The sequence below is a fragment of the Notolepis coatsorum genome (genome assembly GCF_963971535.1).
Source record: "Notolepis coatsorum genome assembly, chromosome: 4".
NCBI lineage: Eukaryota > Metazoa > Chordata > Actinopteri > Aulopiformes > Paralepididae > Notolepis > Notolepis coatsorum.
Genome location: NC_140168.1, coordinates 85553692 through 85576144, shown reverse-complemented (window position 1 = coordinate 85576144; position 22453 = coordinate 85553692). Strand labels below are relative to the sequence as shown.

General features: G+C 43.6%; 1 protein-coding gene across 3 annotated transcripts in view; it reads left to right on the top strand.

The window, feature by feature from the left end:
• The window catches only part of kat2b (K(lysine) acetyltransferase 2B), a 68599-nt gene that overhangs the window by 21983 nt on the left and 24163 nt on the right, over positions 1 to 22453 (top strand). For all 3 annotated transcript variants that reach the window (XR_014619585.1, XM_084312879.1, XM_084312878.1), the window contains exons 6-10: positions 11252 to 11443; positions 12139 to 12239; positions 12554 to 12682; positions 15899 to 16032; positions 21477 to 21685. Coding sequence is in view for 2 of the 3 variants with exons in the window: in XM_084312879.1 (XP_084169005.1) it covers positions 11252 to 11443; positions 12139 to 12239; positions 12554 to 12682; positions 15899 to 16032; positions 21477 to 21685 (765 nt within the window). In the remaining variant the exon portion in view is untranslated. The remainder of the gene's footprint in view (positions 1 to 11251; positions 11444 to 12138; positions 12240 to 12553; positions 12683 to 15898; positions 16033 to 21476; positions 21686 to 22453) is intronic.

Sequence of the window (22453 nt, the reverse complement as noted above, 5' to 3'; positions counted from 1 at the left end):
AATCTATACTTTATACTATAGTATTGCTATCTGTCCATTCTCATTGTCAATTGACACCATAAACCGTCCCTTCAAAATGGCTTAAAGAATTTGTTTTTTTCATCAATACGTTCTCATTTTATAGCGTCTTGAATATAAGCGTTATAAGGGATTTGGACTAGTATATTTCCTGGAAGGCGAGATACAGGCTGCTAAGCTAGTAACGTTATATCCAATGGCATTTCGGATATACAGAAGCTACAGTTAAAACTCAAACTGCATATGATCGGTATGATGGTCCACCATGAAAGCGGGGGGGGGGGGGACGTCGTTTCTGATTATTGATTAGTATTACCAATAACCGCGTTAGCCTCAGTAGCCACATTCGCTGATCGGGTGGATGGCTATCATAACAAGGCCTGATCAGCGTGTAATTTACGTGAAAAAGATCTTACCGTGGGCCGGTTGGATCCCCCAAAGGATTTCCCAGTTATCGATCGCCATCTGGTAGATCGATATGTCCATTGGCTGATCATATATTCCTTTACTGCACACTGAAATCCGCGTCCCAAAACGTATTCCGTGCTACAGGCTATAGGCATAGCTTCATGTTAGCAGAAAACTACATTGGAGATCCAGAAAAAACAAGACAACTTCTGCCACAGGGAACACTGCCTTATCGAGATAGCGCCCCTAAGAGGATCTGGCCGGTAATGCACTTTTTCGAATTCAAAGAGTAGGGTACTTCTGCAGTGCTGCTCGGTGACATCGAGTAGGTTATTACAATGGAATAAAAGCCAAAACAACCTTGTCCGTGGTTGGTCCTCAACCGTTGGATCCGAAACACGGACATCTCCGTGGCCGGGCGCCATTGTGTTAAAAACTTGGTATCTCGTAGGGATATGTGCCTATGTGCCTATGTTCCCACATTTCTTTTTTTTCATACATTTGTATCTGATCTCTCCTTTCTCTTAATTTGGTAGCCAATTACACCCAACCTATAGGGAGGTGTAGTCTGACGTCACTTTAGTTTCCCGCGCGGTCCACCCGTATAGGGATTTATCATTGGGAAAATGTATTATCGGCTATTGTAACAATTCTGCCTCCTTTCCACTTTTGCACAAAATGAGTTCCCTTCTATCACTAACATTATTGTTTAAGCATTTTTGGTTGAAATTAAATTATACGTAATTATTTTACGATTAATTGCTAATTGTTTCATGTTGAGCTATAGATTGTGGATGAATACATCATGCCAATGTTCATGCTTTATTTGTTTTAAACGAGACCATTTAGAAATGTGTCCATTGGAAATACATTGCAATTTCCAGCGAGGTGGACCGGCCGGAAACAACAATGACGTAACCACTACACCTCCCTATTATCCAAATTGTCCTCTGGTAGTAGAGGGTTTGTTCGTGAACATAGGGCTGGGGGAACATAGGGCTGCGGGAACATAGGGCTGTGGGAACATAGGGCTGGGGAAACATAGGGCTGGGGGAACATATGGCCAGTGGCGTAGCGGAGGGGGAGCCCCGGAGCTTAGGGGGCGCCGCCCCCACTGTAGGCTATCCTCTTAGATTTCATATAGGGCATAACAGGGTGCAGTGTGGCAGTGGGAGGAGCCCAGTATGGTTCTGCGGGGCTGCAGCTGGATGCATCTCGCGCAGAGGGCGGGGCCCCCCCCCCCTCCCTGCTATGTTGTAATTATTTGCTCACCTACGATAGGGCTAGCCGGTTGATAATGTTCATTGGCAGGCTGGGCAGCGTTCAAAACACAGCGGGAAGCGCCGGTAAAAATGAAGCGCAAATACCCAAGCGGTGCTCAGAAAAACAAGATGAGAGCGAAAGCCGAACAGGAGACGGCAAAGCTACGAAAAAGAACATCATTGTTCCAGCAGGCAGCAAAGGTAGACTGACTCTAACGTTACTGAAGATGCATCGGCAGTAAGCTCCCCACCCAGCCCGGCCGTAGCTGTCAACCATCCCGGTCAGCTCCGAGTCCAGGCAGACAGATAGCCCAGCCAGGCCCCCAGCCACGCTACAGCCGCCAAGACAGGTTAGAAGAATAGAACGTTTTATTCGCCATAACCAGTACGAGTAGCCTACAGGTTACATTGGAACTGGAATCTAATCCGTAAATTTTTTAGTACATGGTTTAAATTGTGCGCATAACGCGCCATAAGTTCTATGGTAGATAAGAAATTACCATTATCTATATCACCTATTTTCTCTCACTGACTCCGGAAAGCAGAGTTGCGAGAGGCCAGTGTTAGTGTAGTTATTCTGGTTAGGACCTCGGTCCAAAACCCCAACTCTCTCGTAAAACTATCAGATGCTATTTGTGCATCAATGGTCAGATTATGTTTCCTCGTATCATAAACGACACATGAGAGCGAGAGAATTCGAAGCTATTATTATTATTAACGTTTCTAGTATTGAGAGCCGACGCGTGCGCAGTCTATTATTTAAAGAGTGTTCTACAGGACTTTGCGCAGAAGAATGCCAGGAGACGTGCTCGTATAAAATAATAGGCCTATACAATAGAAAGCAGCTCCTGACTGCATCCTCTACTATGTAGCCTATAGGATGTGTTTTTTATTTTTTTTGTAGGCTATACTTTTCTTTTATACAGAATTATGTTATGTGAACTGTTCCGCTGTGTGAACTCAAATTATGATATGGCTATAACGTTCTACAATACCTTCATGTTACAACAAATACAAAGCCACTTGTTTTTGTCAATGAATGATGCCTGAAAAAATAAACATAAAAAAAAATAAAAAAAAGCTTTAAGTGGCCGCGATGTCTATCCCATTTCACTTTATTATTGATTTAGGGGAGTGGGCGGGGCCCCATGGTCTGACCTGCGGGGGAGCCCCGACATATTGCGCAACGCCACTGCATATGGCTGTGGGAACATAGGCCTGTGGGAAGAACATAGGGCTGGGGGAACATAGGGCTGGGGGAACATAGGGCTGTGGGAACATATGGCTGGCGGAACATAGGGCTGTGGGAACATAGGGCTGGGGGAACATAGGGCTGTGGGAAGTCAAGTCAAGAGTTTTAATTGTCACGGCATACAAGTATACAATGAAATGCGGGGGGTCTTGCCCGCAGCGATTGTGCATAATACAATAATAATAATATAATAATATAATAAGAATCCAATAGAACGACATTGTGCAATAATACAAGTAATCAAAGTAGGGCATATCGGTATATGTACATGAGTTTTTACAGGGCATGGTAGGACATGCTAGGTCCTGTGGTAGTGCAATACACTGTTAGCTACGGATGAGGCACTGGGTCTTTATGTACACTGCTATACAATGCTATATTATACAATCTCAAGTTATACTATACTATTCTTAAAGTGACCTTTCCTTTTGCAAAGTGACCATAAGTGTGAGCATGTGCAGCATGAGTGTGTGTGTGCTCATGTTAAAGTGGCTGCTAGTGTGTGAGCGTGTACAGTGTGTGTTGTGTGTGTGCTCATGTGTGCTTGTGTGTGGAGAGTTCAGTGTTCAAGGCTCTGATGGCCTGGGGGAAGAAGCTGAGCCGAAGTCTCTCTGTCCTAGTTGCTGGTGTTCGCAGGCGTTTGCCAGACCGCAGCAGCTTGAACAGGCTGTTGTTGGGGTGGTGAGGGTCTTTCATTATTCTGCAGGCTCTGGATTTGCACCTCTTGTTATATAGGACCTGCAGGGGTGGTAGTGCAATACCTGTGGTACGCTCGGCTGAGCGTACCACTCTCTGTAGGGCCTTCTTGTCCTGTGCCGTGCTGTTTCCATACCAGGCAGTGATGTTTCCAGTCAAGATGCTCTCTACAGCTCCGGAGTAGAAGGACTGGAGTATCTTCCCAGATACTCTGAACTTCCTTAACTGTCTCAGGTGGTAGAGGCGCTGCTTCGCCTTTTTTACGACTGAGTCTATGTGTGTTGTCCATGTCAGATCCTCTGAGATGTGGACCCCCAGGTACTTGAAGCTGCTCACCCTGTCCACGGTACCCCTGTTTATCCTCAGTGGTGTGTGTGTCCCCTGCTGTCTTCTCCTAAAATCCACGATCAGCTCCTTGGTTTTACCAATGTTCAGGAGCAGGCTGTTGTCCTGACACCATCGTTCCAGTACATCAACCTCCTCCCGGTAGGCCTTCTCGTCGTTGTCCGAGATCAGCCCCACCACCACTGTGTCGCCCGCAAACTTCACTATGGAGTTGGAGCTGAACTTGGCCACACAGTCATGTGTGTATAGTGAGTACAGCAGGGGGCTCAGAACACAGCCCTGGGGGGACCCGATGCTCAGGGTGATGTTGTTGGAGGTCTGACCCCCCACCCTGACCGCCTGGGGCCTTTCACTCAAAGTCCAGTATCCAGGCGCTCAGAGCGGAGCTCAGACCCAGCTCGATCAGCTTGTCCACCAGTCTGGTGGGGACTATGGTGTTGAACGCTGAGCTGTAGTCAATGAACAACAGTCTCACATAGCCCCCCTTCTGGCGGTCTAGGTGAGAGAGGGTGCTGTGCAGTACTTGGGAGACCGCATCATCAGTGGACCTGTTTGGCCTGTATGCAAATTGCATAGGGTCCATATTACTGGGGAGGGAGGCACAAATGTGATCCTTAACCAGCCTCTCAAAACATTTCATGGCCACAGAGGTGAGTGCCACCGGTCTGTAGTCATTGAGACCTGTTGGGGAGGATTTCTTTCGTACCAGGATAATGGTAGACATCTTGAAGCAAGCAGGTACCACGGATTCCGCCAGGGAATTAAATATGGTGGTGAACACAGGGGCTAGCTGGTTAGCACAGGACTTAAGTATGCGTCCTGTTATCCCATCTGGGCCAGCAGCCTTCCCGGTGTTCACCCGCATAAATGCTCTTCTCACACTGTGTTCCATCAATGAGAGAGCGTCCCCGCCCCCCTGCGGATGCCCCCCCCCCTCCACGACAGCCGGCGCACCAGTGACGTCACTAGCCGGTGGGCTAGCATCGCCGCTGTTTGCACCAAACCGTGCTTAGAAGGAGTTGAGTTTGTCCGCGAGAGAGGCGTCGTCGCTCCCCATTGAGGGGGCGCTGACTTTGTAGCCCTATGGAACATAAGGCTGGGGGAACATAGGGCTGTGGGAACATAGGGCTGGGGGAACCTAGGGCTGTGGGAACCTAGGGCTGTGGGAACATAGGGCTGTGGGAACATAGGGCTGGGGGAACATAGGGCTGTGGGAACATAGGGCTGGGGGAACATAGGGCTGCGGGAACATAGGGCTGTGGGAACATAGGGCTGGGGGAACATAGGGCTGTGGGAACATAGGGCTGGGGGAACATAGGGCTGGGGCAACATAGGGCTGTGGGAACATAGGGCTGGGGGAACATAGGGCTGCGGGAACATAGGGCTGTGGGAACATAGGGCTGGGGGAACATAGGGCTGTGGGAACATAGGGAACATAGGGCTGGGGGAACATAGGGCTGTGGGAACATAGGGAACATAGGGCTGGGGGAACATAGGGCTGTGGGAACATAGGGCTGGGGGAACATAGGGCTGTGGGAACATAGGGCTGGGGGAACATAGGGCTGTGGGAACATAGCGCTGGGGGAACATAGGGCTGTGGGGGAACATAGGGCTGGGGGAACATAGGCATGCTCTCAAGTCACCATTGTGGCAACATTTCACCTTCCTCATGAGGCAACAATGAAACCACCACAAGTCCATATCACCGTCTTCTATGTAATGTTGTATTGATATTGTGTGTCCGGGTCAGTTCCAGTGCAGAGGAAGCCTCTCTTCCCCCCCCCCCCCCCCCCCCCCCCCCCCCATGCCGCTTGGCTGGACACAACGGCTAAACAGGAAGCGTGTGGTCTTATCATCACGCTACCGCTTGTTTCCGCAATGGTCTCATTTGTTTACTAGAAATATATCAAGGTATCACAACCAATCTCCTCGTAGTAGCTGTTGTTACCCTAACCCAATGTACAGTTTCTATGTCAAATGTATGTCAGTATTCCAATGTACAGTGTGTGTCCCCCCTACCCAACCCCCCCCCCCCCCCCCCCACCTCCAATGTACAGCCCCACCCCACCTACCCAACCGCCTGTACGTTAATGCCAAGCAAGCAGTGCAAAAATGCTTCCGCATTCGTCACCGCACGCTAGTGCGGTAAAGCGCCCTTCTTTTCAGACAAATGCTACCGTGCGTGCACCGGCGGCGGCGTGCTCGCTCAGGTGCGTGCGTGCGCCGGCGTGCTCGCGCGAGGTGCCCGCGCATGCGACACGAGCGGAGCTCAATATATATAAGTCACCGCCCCTTATTCAGTATCCAACAAATAGCTCAATTGGCAAGGACACATGGCTGTGGATCCTATGGCTTGTTTGCTGGCGAGTTCGAATCCCATCGAAAATATTTTTTAACGTGATTTTTTTTTAACGTGTATTCTTTCGCCGATTAAGGTTAGGCATTGTTTCGGAGTTGGTTAAGGTTAGAACGGTTAAGTTTAGGCGCTGTTAAGGAGCTGGTTAAGGTTAGAGTTTGTCAAAGAGAATGGCAATATAATTTCTATGGTTAAGGTTAGGCAAGGTTAAGGTTAAGGTTAGGCATTGTTTCGGAGTTGGTTAAGGTTAGAACGGTTAAGTTTAGGCGTTGTTAAGGAGCTGGTTAAGGTTAGAGTTTGTCAAAGAGAATGGCAATAGACAGCCTATTTCCGCGAAAATGAAAGGCGCATTACTGCATGCCACTACGGTAAATTTTTGCACTGCTTGCTTGGCATAAAGCTACACGCTACCCAACCTCCTCCAATGCACAGTTTCTATGTCAAATGTATATACACTCTTTTTCTGGATTTTTTTAGTATCACAAACAGTACTGTATTTGCAAATCTGGTATGTCATAAATGTATGTAGCAGTACTGTCTATCTGTATGTCGTGTGTGTCATATGATGAATTGAAAATGGGGGACCCTGATGGAAACAAGACGAAAGTCTTTCTCAGGTCTGCATCCTCTTAACAATTGTATGTATTGAGCTGTACTGTACTGTACCCATTCTGCAATCTGTTAATAAACTTTTCAATCAATCAATCAATCAATCAATCAATCAATCAATCAAAACCCTACCTTTTTAAGAGGAATATGAAAATGTAAATGACAGCTGTCAGGGCATAAAACCAATGATCTGGTTATTTATTGCTTTGAGTAAGATACGAAATACGATTTTCTTCTCCCTGCTCCTTTTCGCTCTTGGAATGTACGAATTGAGAGGTGCTTTGATTATGAAATGATGCTGTTGTGCTTTTGTGGAGCTGTGCATTGCCATGAACGGAACAAATACAAATGAAATTAAATGAAATCTTTACAAATCAAGACTTGTATTCAAGCATTCAACCTTAATCTAAACTCGAGGGACACTGAGGTTTCCCTCATTTACAGTGACGTTGAGTATACAACTAAAAGAGATAGAATAACACGAGGATAAAAACAAGTAATCAGCATGAGAAAATCTAATTAAAATGAGATAAAAACAGGAACAAGAAACAGGAAAAGCAAACTATAAAATGACATATAATGGTTATTAATCAAAGCTATAAATTGTCCAAAGGTTGGAAGAATATCAAACTTTAAAGTGCATTGAAGGGCGTTCCAAGAGTATGGAGCACTAAAAGAGAAGGCAGCTCGGGGAGCCATAAGCATAAGCATAAGCTTGAGCGAGTTGAGTATAAAGAAACACCAATGTTTATTACGCCTCTCTGCAAGACTCGATAGTCTAACGACGGCATAAACCGTCAGTGCTGGAACATAGAAAATGTTTTTAAATCGGATTTGAATCGTGACCTTAAAATCGAAAGTCAAATTGAACCGTGGATTTGGAGAACCGTGACACCCCTAGTATCTCGTGTACTGCGTTGTGTACCACGTTCAATGGGACGGTTAAGGTTGGGTGTGAGGTCCAATGAGGTCAAGCCGGTAAGAGGTTTATACATGAGATACCAAGTTTCCAGGGAGTCCCATTACAGCGCTCTTGTGTGAACACTGCATAATGCATTTCTCTGAAGCACCACTGTGCCACTGTTTATTATTTCTCATGGAATGCCTCGCTGTGTTAGTAATAATAATAATTCATTACACTTATATAGCGCTTTTCTAGACACTCAAAGCGCTCCCCACAATGTAGGGTGGAAATTGCCTCCTTCACCACCACTGTGTAGCACCCAACATTGGGCTACACAGGCTCAATGGCTGCCATACACTGGCACCAGGCACACATCACACTACACAATGGCTGAACGGCTCAGGAGACAGGGATTGATGTCAGCCAATTAAGGGGAAGGGATGATTAGGTGGCCTTGATGTCAGAGACCTGATTGGGCATTTGGCCAGGAACATCAGGGGAACCCCCTATTCTTTGCGATAGGCGTCCTGGGTTCTTTAACGACCGAGATTCAGTCAGGACCTCGATTTAGCGTCTCATCCGAAGGACGGGAAAAAGCACTTGCTTTTGTCACATATAGTAGAATGCCCTTCTAATTTCACATGGGGTGCACCAGGCACACAGGGACATCGGCAATGGCCCGTAGTCTGTGAAGCACTTGCCTTTGTCACATATCCATTTGTTGGAAGTCTGTTGGAAGTTACATTTATTTTTGGACTCAGTATGTCCTAGGGCTGTACCGAATGTAATTCTTATTTTATTTAATTTTTTTACATTTGAAGCTTCTATTGAAGTTTTCAAACGAAGCTTTGAATGTCTGTCGTCATATTTTGTGACGTCAAAAAGAAAAAGAAATAGAACAAAATCCTCAATTTGAATAAAGTGATTAATCTGTCTTTTGTCTTTTTTCTTATTAAATCAAGTTTCGTCAACATAAATAATCCAATAAGGGCACGGTTGGTATGAAAGTGATGGTGACGTCTTGATGGAGTGCCAAGCGGATGCAGATAGGCTACATCATTTATGAATTTTCTTTTATAGTCATATACTATAATAGTATAATACTATAATATTAGTGTAGCCTAATCTTTATCTGCAACTGTGAAGAAAAACCCCATTGGTTTAAACAGAATGAATAGACACAAAAAATTTAATTAAAAAGAAATTCCAATGTTGATTTAGAATTCGAATATCAACGTTATGAATGAAGCTTTGAACTATACAGCCCTAGTATGTCCACCAGACTGCACCTGACCTGTATTCAAAAAGCTTTGGAGTCCTTTGTCCTTTTGATCTGAGTTTTAAGTGCCATTACATTAAGACACATTTCCACTTGGGAACAGACGTTGAAATCATCTTAAAAGGGTCACAGAAAGAACATACTGTGGCAACACAATCACAGCCATCATAAACAACGCTAGAGACATCGTCATCATACTCATCCTCATACAGATCATCAGTGACTCCGTCACATATCATATAACACACTCATTATAATGGCTTCTCTACCCTGGATTGCAGTGTTGCATGTAAATACTTGAGCTGCTCTGAACAAGTGGTTTGTTCAGATAGTGAGATGTAGTCAAATGTCAACTGATGGTCAAATTACACAGTTCACATTCTCACTTGCAGTGTCTCTTGAATCCATTGACCATATTCACACGGCAAGCGTTTTGATCTTATGTCGTGCTACGGTTGGGATTCCTTTCCAACTTGAGAGATGAAATGTCCGACTCTTAACCACTAAACCCTGCATGGACTATAATGTATCTTATGACAGATAGGGTACAGACCCTCACCTGCACCTTGTGTATACTGTTTACTTTATTCATAGTATATATTCAGATTCAATTATTTGTATTGCCTGTATTTATTGTAACATATATTATGACCAATAGGGCATACAGACCCTCATCTGCACCTTTGTGTATACTGTTTAATTTTCTTATATTTAATATTTATATTTAATTGTATTGCCTATATTTATTGTCTTTCAAGACGAAAGTCTTTCTCTGGTCTGCATCCCCTTAACAATTGTGTGTATTGAGCTGTACTGTATTGTACCCATTCTGCAATCTGTTAATAAAGTTTTCAATCAATCAATCAATTGTAAATAGTAGTGCGAGAGTACTGTAAATAGTAGTGCAAGATGATTGTAAATAGTAGTGCGAGAGGATTGTAAATAGTAGTGCGAGAGGATTGTAAATAGTAATGCGAGATGATTGTAAATAGTAGTGCGAGAGGATTGTAAATAGTAGTGCGAGAGGATTGTAAATAGTAGTGCGAGAGGATTGTAAATAGTAGTGCGAGAGGATTGTAAATAGTAGTGCGAGAGGATTGTAAATAGTAGTGCGAGAGGATTGTAAATAGTAGTGCAAGATGATTGTAAATAGTAGTGCGAGAGGATTGTAAATAGTAGTGCGAGAGGATTGTAAATAGTAATGCGAGATGATTGTAAATAGTAGTGCGAGAGGACTGTAAATAGTAGTGCGAGAGGACTGTAAATAGTAGTGCGAGAGGATTGTAAATAGTAGTGCGAGAGGATTGTAAATAGTAGTGCGAGAGGATTGTAAATAGTAGTGCGAGAGGATTGTAAATAGTAGTGCGAGAGGATTGTAAATAATAGTGCAAGATGATTGTAAATAGTAGTGCAAGATGATTGTAAATAGTAGTGCGAGAGGATTGTAAATAGTAGTGCGAGACTCGGCACTTTGGCAGCATTGAATTCCTAATACGTGTTGGACCCATCTCCTATTAAAAAAGTGTTTCTTATGTTTTTTTATTACTGTTATGTCGTAAGTGTGTGTGTTTGGACCCCAGGAAGAATAGTCTTTCACCCATGTGGGTGTAGTAGACTAATGGGGATAGAATATAATAGAATAGAAATACTTTTATTATCCAGAGGGAAATTTGACACTGCAAATCGCTCAACATTTAAACATTTAGACAGAACAGGTCACGAATAAGAATAATAAAACAAATCAAATCAAGTTGCCTAAGATAAGAGTAGAATAAAATAGAATAAAAATGGAATGAAATATACAGTAAATAAATACAGTAAAAATATACTGAGGTCTACAGTAGGTGTAATATTGCACAGTGCTGTTTAAAAAGTAAGAGTCCAGGAAGATGGTAACTGTCACTCTGTGCTCAGTGATGCAGTGAGGCACAGTGATGCATTGTATAGTCTGATGGCTGTCGGAATGAAGGAATTCCTGTGCCGTTCAGTGGTGCATTTAGGTAGTGTGAGCCTGCCACTGAACATGCTCCTCCTGTCAGCCAAGTCTGGATCCATAAAATAAACAAAATAAACACTCAGGTCGGAGCCTGTGTGACTCTCTCTGTCTCTCTCTCTCCTCCAGGTGGCTGTGCTACTGCAACGTGCCTCAGTTCTGCGACAGTCTGTCTCGGCACGAGACCACGCAGATCTTCGGCCGCACGCTGCTGCGCTCCGTCTTCACACTGATGAGGAAGCAGCTGCTGCAGCAGGCCCGGCAGGAGAAGGACAAGCTGCCCCCTGAGAAACGCACCCTGATACTCACACACTTCCCCAAGTAAGACCCCCCCCCGCCCCACACACACACACACACACACTGTAAAAATCTCCACCTTAACCCTTTCACTGCCACACTACAGAGGGTTAGCCCTTTACTATCACACTACCGACGGTTAACAGGACTGAAACAGGGAGGCATAGAGGCTGCTAGAATGAGAACAGGACTGAAACAGAGAGGTATAGAGGCTGCTAGAATGAGAACAGGACTGAAACAGAGAGGTATAGAGGCTGATAGAATGAGAACAGGACTGAAACAGAGAGGCATAGAGGCTGCTAGAATGAGAACAGGACTGAAACAGAGGTATAGAGGCTGCTAGAATGAGAACAGGACTGAAACAGAGAGGTATAGAGGCTGCTAGAATGAGAACAGGACTGAAACAGAGAGGCATAGAGGCTGCTAGAATGAGAACAGGACTGAAACAGAGGTATAGAGGCTGCTAGAATGAGAACAGGACTGAAACAGAGAGGTATAGAGGCTGCTAGAATGAGAACAGGACTGAAACAGAGAGGTATAGAGGCTGCTAGAATGAGAACAGGACTGAAACAGAGGTATAGAGGCTGCTAGAATGAGAACAGGACTGAAACAGAGAGGTATAGAGGCTGCTAGAATGAGAACAGGACATGTGTAGGGGACAAGGACGTCACCTAATATTAACTTGTTGAAAAGGACTAAAACATGTCGCCCCTCTGCAGGTTCCTCTCCATGCTGGAGGAGGAGGTCTACAGTCACAGTTCTCCCATCTGGAGTCAAGACTTCCCGGCTGGAACCTCAGGAGAGATCCCCATCCACACTGGTAAGTAACACACACACGCACGCACGCACACACGCACGCACGCACGCACGCACACACACACACACACACACACACACACACACACACACACACACACACACACACACACACACACACACACACACACACACATACATACATGTACAGTATGGGAATCTTTTTATGCATTGTTGGCAATTTGACCCCACCATGAACACTATAATTATGATTAGCCTGATCGCTCAGTTCCCTCTTTTATAGATCTGAACCAAAAGCAGCTGTAGGATGATAAATGTATTCATTGCTGTGACACATCTACGTTTGTTGTTTTGCAGTGATCACCAGTGCACCCCCGGTGGCCATGCCCCTGTACTACAGCACCAGTCCCGTGTCGGTGGACCCGACCAACGGCGGTAGTGTCAGTCCTGCTAGCAAGCCTGCCTCTGTACTGGAACCCAGCACAGGTAGACCGGACCAGACCAGACCAGACCAGACCAGACCACCATCACCTGACTCATTATCATGCTATATCATGCATACTCCTAGTTCTAGTTTCAGTGTCAGACCCGGTCACTGTCCCAATTCCAGAGCCTGTTTCTGTTTAGAAATGGCCCTTATAAGGTGCGGCTGGGTAGCGCAGTGGTCTAAGCACTCGCCTACCACCGCAGAGACTCATGGTTCGAATCCAGCTGTCAGCGGTACCTCCGGCTTGGTCAGTCGTCCCTAATAACACAATTGGCAATGTTAGCGGGTGGGAAGCCGGTGGGGTATGTGTGTCCTGGTCGTTGTAAACTTTCCTGGTCGTTGTAAAATAGCGTGAACCTCTGCATGCGTTATGTTCCCCCATAAGGAGGAGGAGGAGGCATGTGGTAGTCTACACCCTCCCCAGGCTGACAGTGGGGCAATGCACGCAACGACCAGGAAGGGAATAGGGAGGTGTAATGGTTACGTCATTGTTGTTTGTATTTGTATTTATTGGTTTAAAATACAGAGACAGTGCATATTAAGGAACATTTGACTGTAAATATGCCAGTTTAGCCAAGTTGGCTAATTTTCAACTGTAGTCTCTGGGGCAGGTGACATGAGCACAACAATAATTAAAACATAGTACAATAATTAAAACACAGTAGGAATCAATATAGGTTACAATACACTAAAATACATACAAATAAATACATTAAAATACAACCCCTCAGTTAAAAAACATAGTACAATAATTAAAACACAGTAGGAATCAGTATAGGTTACAATACACTAAAATACATACAAATAAATACATTAAAATACAACCCCTCAGTTAAAATGGTCGCACATCTCTCAACCATGATTTTAAGTTAGTTTTAAATGAGATGTAACTTTGATACTCCCTGAGCCGTGTTGGCAGACTGTTCCAGGTGTGGGCTGCTCTCACGGAAAAGGCTGTCTGACTAAAAGCAGACTTCCTGTTTGGGACTACACAGTCCCCTCTGACTACAGACCTGGTATATCTATCAGCAGATGCTTTCTGTTTTATGAAAGTACAGAGGGGGGGAGGAGCCAAGCCATGTAGGATTTTATAGGTAAGGCAGGCATCTTTGAATTTGACAAGATTGTCCCAGCTCAGTAGGTTCTGGTTTGTTATGCTATGACAATGGTGGTGGCTGTTTGTTTTCCTGTCCAGAACTTTCACAGCCTGATGGTAAACTACCTGTGCAGATCGTAATGTTGTACAGGAGGCTTGTGTCCAGCTAGTCAGACAGTATGTTAAGTGTGACATAATAATGGCATTAAAATACAGTGCTGCTGCTTTTGTTGACAGAGAGTTTCTGATGTGACGGAAGTTTGATAAGTGAAACTTTGCATTGTTTACTACCGATTTAATTTGTTTTTTAAATGTAAGATTGGAGTCCATTTTTATCCCAAGGTATCTATATTCGGATACAACTGTCAACCTTTCTCCTCTGACATAGACATCAGGTGAGACAGTATTCATCAGCCTCTTTGTAAAAAACATGCAAACAGTTTTTTTGGTGTTTAAATGCAGTCAACCATTCAGTGACCGATGTCAACACCGCTGTTAACTTGTTTGCAGCTTGCTGCTTGGTTTCTGCATGGACATAAATTCCGTATCATCTGGATGTCAGACTTATTGCATACAGCTGGAAGATCATTAATGTATAAACTAAACAACAGCGGTCCCAATATAGATCCTTGGGGGACACCAAAACCACAGCTAAGGGCAGAGGATAGCTCACCATTTGCCCTTACTCTCTGAGTTCTACCTTCAAGATAAGACTTCATGTATGTGATGGTATTAGGGGAGAAGTTGTACCGAGAAAGCTTGGTGAGCAGGACACCATGATCCACAGTGTCGAAGGCTTTCTTTAGATCTAAAAATGCGGCTACAACAACTCCCCCCTTATCAAGCTTAGATTTAATACTCTCCAGGAGGAAGCAGATTGCAGTCTCTGTTGAGTGTTTTGCCCTAAAACCAAACTGCATGGGGTGCAGTCCAACAGAGCTGGTGCTAAGGTGACTTGTTAGTTGTTCTGCTATGTGTTTATCTGCTATTTTGGAAATAACAGGTAAAATGCTAATTGGCCTATAGTTAGCTACCTCAGAGGATTGACCTGCTTTGTAGATGGGGGTTATTATAGCTTCCTTCCATGCTCCTGGGAAAACGCCTTCACTATAGGATCTATTTATGATTGTTGATATTGGTCCAGATAAGCATTCATTAAAAGTTTTTAGTAGCATAGTGTTTAGACCGGTCCACCTTGCTTGAAATTGCAATGTATTTCCAATGGACACATTTCTAAATCGTCTCGTTTAAAACAAATAAAGCATGAACATTGGCATGGTGTACCTTGTATTCATCCACAATCTATAGCTCAACATGAAACAATTTGCAATTGCAATTTGCAATTACAAAAATAATTGCGTATCATTTTATTTCAACCAAAAATGCTTTAACAATAATGTTAGTGATAGAAGGGAACTCATTTTGTGCAAAATGGAAAGCAGAATTATTACAATAGCCGATAATACATCCCTATACGGGTGAACCGCGCGGGAAACTAAAGTGACGTCAGACTACACCTCCCTATTGGCATAACGACTAAATTGGGATGGGTGAAAAATACAGAAAGCCCAAAAATAAATAGAATTTAAAAAAAGAAATAGCCCTTGTGGATGCTTGGATGGATGCTTACTTATACCATAATGAATGCTTATACTAATAAGCATAATATAAGGTCTTATACTATTATCAATTCTATAATATAACTTTGTATACTATTATTTATACTATAATATAAGGTGTAGTGCTTGGTACTGAGCCCCTAGCAGTGGGGGAAAACACGACTGTGGGGGAAAACACGACTATAAGCATGAAATATAAAAATCTGGTCCTGTAGCTCTGTTAGCATAGACTGTTACTTAACCCTTTCACTACCACACTACCGAAGGTTAACCTTTCACTACCACACTACAGAAGGTTAACTCTTTCACTACCACAGTACAGATGGTTAACCGTCTGTAGTGTGGTAGTGAAAGAGTTAACCTTCTGTAGTGTGGTAGTGAAAGGGTTAACCATTTGTCGTGTGCCAGTGAAAGGTTAACCTTCTGTCGTGTCGCCGTGAAAGGGTTAACTCTGTGTACTGTGTGTGTGCATGTGTGTGTGTGCGTGTGCACTCGTGTAGTTGGGGAGAAGCGCAAGCCCCCGGAGCCCCTCCCCCACGAGGAGAACAAGAGGCCGAGGGTGGTGGGGGACATCCCCCTGGATCTTATTAATGAAGTCATGGCAACCATCACAGACCCTGGAGCTGTACCAGAGGTAGGCTTATTAGGGAGCCAGGCTCGAGGCCAAGAACAACGTTTGCCACACTTTTCTGGAACTCTACAATAGGGTTTGAATTTGTTTTATAGCCCCCTAGGGCAGTGGTTCCCAATCCTCTCCTCGAAGCACCCCAGCCGTTCCATGTATTTGTTCAATTCCACCACCAGCACACCTGATTCAACTAATAAAGGGCTTGTTAAGTTGAATCAGGTGTGCTGGTGGTGGAATTTAACAAATACATGGAACGGCTGGGGTGCTTCGAGGAGAGGATTGGGACGCACTGCCCTAGGGTATGAAATGCTGATTCAAGAACGAAATGTAATCTAACAGTAGGGTTAACCTTTGACCCTTCAGTGGAAGTAAGGTGACCCTAAGTAACTTGCTCCAGGGGACTCCCTAAAAACACGATACATTCTCATGTATAAACGGCACCCCTACCTTAACTCTTTGACTGCCACGCTGTTTTTCCATCTGTACTCCCTGGCGCCAGCGTTTTTTGACAATTTTCACGATGTTTGCAGACCCATCGTATATTCTATATTATAGCTATGGAGACAATAGTATGGCTCATTTGAAAGGAAATATGTATACTCCAACAGGGAAAATAACGTTTAGTTCTACATACCTTCGTTCCTGCGCTATCCCGTGCAAAAAATCATCCCGTTTCAAAAGAATCCAGTTCCGTTTCCTGGAACGCAAGATATGACGTGTTTTGTGCACGTTTTGGGCAGGTTGCTCGCCTGCCACCTATATTATTTCCAGGTCAAAGGTAACATGACCATAGTAGAATGATTCTCAAACCATGGGGAGGGTCCCTTCGCGGAATCGTTTTCTGGGATTATTGCAAAGGCGTGTTTTATGATGGGGTTCGGTAAAATAGACGTTACCTTTGTCAGCAGGTCCACCAAAATCCTGTACACTCTTGCTCCGGTGTCTTGGGTCAGAACAATAAATAACGTTAGTTGGACCTGGCAGCACCCAACAGATAACGTTATCGTTAGGGATGTCCGATATTATCGGCCGATATTGGCATACAAATGTGATATCGGAAAATATCGGTATCAGTTTAAAAAAATAAAAAATAATATTATTTTTCTTTTTACATTTATTTAACCTTTATTTACCCAGGCAAGCAAGTAAGAACAAATTATTTATTTATTTATTGTCAAAGTATGCATAATGTTGTGTTAATTACATGGGGGGGGGGGGGGGGGGGGGGGCGGGGACCCTGCATGTATCGGTTGATATCGGTATCGGAAATTAAGAGTTGGACAATATCGGTATATCGGTATCGGTAAAAAAGCCAATATCGAGCATCCCTAGTTAGCGTTACATCCAAACAGCCTGTTTGAACATACTAGAATCCAACATAGTCTGGTGAAAATGCACCTTATGCTGTGGATGGATCGCCATCGTTTGCCCTCTTCATAATAATCTCCAATAGTTCACTCGTCTAGGCGATCGTCATTGCCGAACGTTAGTTGGCTCTAGTCTGGAGTGCTCTCAACTCTAGTGTCGGTGACTACCGCGGAGCGGTGAACAGATGTTACATGCTCGGCCCGTTTGACTATAGTATTTTTATGATTTACCAGAAGTGCTGAGTCCAATGTAGTCTGGTGAAAACGCACCTTATCATCCATAAGTGTGATCGTTTGGTCCTCTTCATAATAATCTCCAATAGTTCGCTCGCCATTGCATAGACAGTCCGCAGGCTAGTGGTAGCCAGCAGTGAGTGAGCCAGCAGTGCGTGAACAACCCCCTTCCCCACAGTAAACTAGCCCAGTACAAAAGGTAGGCGATACTGCCACCTATCGGGATTCGATCGTCATTTCAATTCCAATTCACACAGAGCTCACACAAGAAGGTCCGGCGGACTGTTTAGAATAATAATAATCCACAAAAAAAACAAGTATTTACGTTTTTGGCGGCCAACGGTTGGCTTTGAAAAACGAGAATACAAATTTTTGGCGATCAATGAGTTAAAGAAACATGCCAACAGGAATGATAGGAAATGCGCTTACCATCTTCTCCAGAGTCAGACAAGAAGACAACAGTACCAATTTCCTCTCTGTGCGTTCAGTAGAAAGCTATCCGGCTGCAAACTAGCCTAGCTTAACCCTTTATCTGCCAGGGATTATTCTGATCTTAATCCCCTATCTGCCACCACTATAAATCTATGGAGATGTTCCCCTTCTTTGCAGGGCTATAACTTTTTAAATTGTATTGCTAAATTGACATTACTATGGCCCATTCAACGTCAAGTATCTATTGTTTAGGATGTAGCAACGTTCTACTTTTTCATTCACATATTCATACTAAAATACGGTCTAAAGTATAAATATGTTTTTATCGTTTTCTGCAGCATTCTGCAGAACGTGATTTATAGCCCTAAATACATATATTAGATCATCAAATGTAGTTTGATACCGATTGACGTCATAATAAAACTTTCAATTGCACAAGGTCCTAAACATCTTGCCTCATCATCTGCTGGTGACCGGAGGGGGGGGTTTATAAGTCTGTGGCCGACATTTATGTAGTATGGGCGATATATATATCAGAGCAGATTATACGTTTAATAATAATCAAACACGCTGAAACTCACCGCGGCTTCCTCTGACCGTTGGGTGATCAGCGTGGAGCAGAAATATCTCTATTATGGGATGTTGATATATGCTATCCATTTCCAGGTTGTATAATAGTATATACTTCCAAATCATGTTGTTTATCGAGTTATTGGCAACTGATCGCTGTCCAGTGTGTCGAGCTAGAGTCCTGCTAACGATAGCGAGTGCCCGGACCGAATGTGGATGAGCACCACTTCCGGCGCGTCACTTCCTGTTTGGGCGATCCGCCGATCGGCCACCAGATGGCGCTCTTGAACCTTGGAGAGTTGAGAGGAGATCAACAGGAGATCTCAAGTCTCTGTGGGTAAAATATGATTGCCATCACAGATTTTTGAAATATTGATCTCAAAGACGCCTTACGGCGTCATTGGCAGATTACGCATGGCGGAGAATGACATGGAAACTCGTCCTTGGCGAATAAAGGGTTAACACAAATTAATGGAAGCGGATACAGACCACTAGCCTAGCTTAAAACTCTGGGAGAGCTGTTTTGGCTAACAGCTAGGCTAGTGGTCCGTATCCGCTTCCATTCTCACACAAACCAATTGTCCAGCAAGTCAACTATTTAACACTATGGTCGCCAAAAACGCTGTACCACGTCATTCCCCGCCATGCTCATTCTGCCAAAGACGCCGTACCACATCTTTGATATCAATATTTCAAAAATCTGTGATCGAAATCATATTTCTCCCCCGGAGACTTGAGATCTACTGTTGATCCCCTCTCAACTCTCCAACGGTTCAAGAGCGCCATCTGGTGGCCGATCGGCGGATCGCCCAGAGCGGAAACAGGAAATGGAAGCTGGTGCTCATTCCAATTCGGTCCGATCACTCGGTAATAGTCCCAGGACTCGAGCTAGACACAACGGATAGCAATCCGTTACCAATAACTCGATAAACAACATGATTTGGATGTATATACTATTATACAACCTGGAAATGGATCGCATATTTCTACATCCCATAATAGGAATATTTCTGTTCCACGCTCATCGCCCAACGCTATGAGGAAGCTACGGTAAGATTCAGCGTTATTTTTTAACGTGTTCGATACTAACTGCTCTAATGATCATATCACCCACACTAGATGAATCATCTAACGTTGGCCACGGAATTATAAACGACCCCCCCCCCATCCGGTCAACATCAGATGATCAGTAGTAACTTCTAGAAGCACGTCCATTTGAAATTTTTTATCTCGCGCAGATTCCTATCAAACTGTATTGATCATCAATATAATGCATTTAGGGCTATAAATCACGTTCTGGAGAAAGCTGCAGAAAACGATAAAAACATACTTATACTTTAGACCGTATTTTTGTATGAATATGTGAATGAAAAAGTAGAACGTTGCTACACCCTGAACAATAGATACTTGACGTTGAATGGGCCATAGTAATGTCAATTTAGCAATACAATTTAAAAAGTTATAGCCCTGCAAAGAAGGTAAACATCCCCATAGACAAATAGAGCTGGCGGAGGATGGTATATTAAGAATATAAGCCTGGCGACCAAAGTGTTAAAAGCAATATTGTTGAGCCAGGCATTTATAATATCACTGTGTCTGAATTTGTAGTATGATGGCACTGATTATATGAATGAAGATGACGATATATAGCGCTGTTTATGATGAATGTAAGGTAAGTAATGATGATGAGGAACTGACATTTAACAACAGTCAAATGCCGGTAATTTTTTTTGCAAGTGTCTGTTTGTCTTCTCTACCAGAACAATCCTTTTAAAGATTAATTTAAAACCCTTAAAACATTTTCTATTTAAAATGTGTATAAATATCTTTCCAATTGTTCAATGAACTACTGGCTTAGCAGCATCTCTACACCTTTACCCTCAATGAGATGCAAGGATCTATGAATATGTAAATTGGTAACAGGCACCCATTGGTATTTACCAGGAATTCCAAGTTGGCAACATGTTCTTTCAAGGCCTGTCAACACCAACTAAGATGTCTGTGTTAGCTGAAGCTAAAGGTGCACATGACCACATATTGGACCACGATAGGTTTGACTTAATTAATGGTGACATCACACATGCAAAGAGAAGCTCTCGCTCTCTCCAGGGGAAACATGTGAAAAATACAAATAACAATCTCTATAGTCAAAGTCATGCTTCCAAGATGAGTTAATCATGTAAACTAAAGAAAAACATGTTTTTGAGTGGATGGGATCTTTTGAGTAAATAGCCAATCTGTGCTATAATATCTGTGCTCTCTCATCTCTGTTCAGAATCTATTTGGTAGCTGAGAAATTAAATGGGCTGATGCCATTCTGAATCGACTTGCCAATGTGGCAGGCAGTGTTGTAGTACTCGAGTCCTGGACTGATTTTCAGGACTCGTGACTCGACTTGGACTTGAGCACTGATGACTCGGACTTGGACTCGAGCATTGACTGCATTCGGACTCGGAAGGTGCAGACAAGGACTCAGACGTGTTAATTGATTAATACAGTTTAAACAATAATAATTTGTATGTGTAATAGGCCCTAATCATTTGGTATAAGATATTGATAGTGCTAGTGCATTTGTTGCTATTGTGTCACAAAGTAAATGAACTCCCTTTGAAACGGTGACCGCTGTGTCATTTATGTTTAATGTAGCACCTTTCATTATTTGTACGTCAGCTCTTTGACTGGCATAGTGGAGTGGACTCAGCCTTGATGACTTGGACTCGGACTAGGGTAACGGGGACTCGACTCGGGCTCTTCTTTGGTGACTCGACTACAACACTGGTGGCAGGTGTACTGTAAAGATGTGTTTTATGACCTGATGATGATGATTACAACGACCGTCTCTCTCAGACCAGCTTACTGTCCGCCCACTCCGCGCGGGACGAGGCCGCCCGCCTAGAGGAGCGACGAGGGGTGATAGAGTTCCACGTCATCGGCAACTCCCTGAACCAGAAGCCCAACAAGAGGATCCTGATGTGGCTGGTCGGCCTGCAGAACGTCTTCTCGCACCAGCTGCCGCGCATGCCCAAGGAGTACATCACACGCCTGGTCTTCGACCCGTGAGTAGCACCTTAGCATGGAGCCAAGACACGTTAATGTCTAGGTAGGGCTGCCCCATGATGGCAAAAATCATAATCCCCATTATTTTTTTATTGATATTGAAATCACAATTATTAAACATTCTCATTGATTTTGAGAACATCATATGATGATAATTTCTTTTTGTTATCTTCTATAAGTTACCAAAGATGATAAAAAATCACTGGAGAAACATGTCATGGCTCCCTCCTCCCTGCATTTACAAGACAAGACAAAATGAGAGCACAATAATGGTTTTATCTTGATTATCTTGTTTTCATGATAGTGGGAAGACAGAATTGTCATTTAAATTGAAACTTGATGAATCGCCCAGCCCTATGTCAGTAGGAACAAGTTGGGACAGTGGTGCTCTAAAAGGCTGTAGAACGTTGTGACTGGAAGGTTACAGGTTCAAAAGCAATACTAATAATAGAAGCTCTGTGAATGTATTATACAATTTTTTTTTAAAGATCACTCTACATAAAAATTATATCTATAGCACCTTAAGTGTCATACTTCAATTGGGTATATATGGGTTTACAAAACACTGACCTCGACTAGTCGAATTGTCGACTAATCCATCGAAAAGAGTCGTAGTCGACTGCCAAGCTCTCAGTCGAATGCAAAAAAATTAATACTTATTTATTTTTTTATCATTCCATTTGGGCTGTGGGGGGTGCTTAATGTCTAATTTAACTTAACTTATTATTTTTTTGCATTCGACTGATTTAAGTACAAAAAGAATTGCC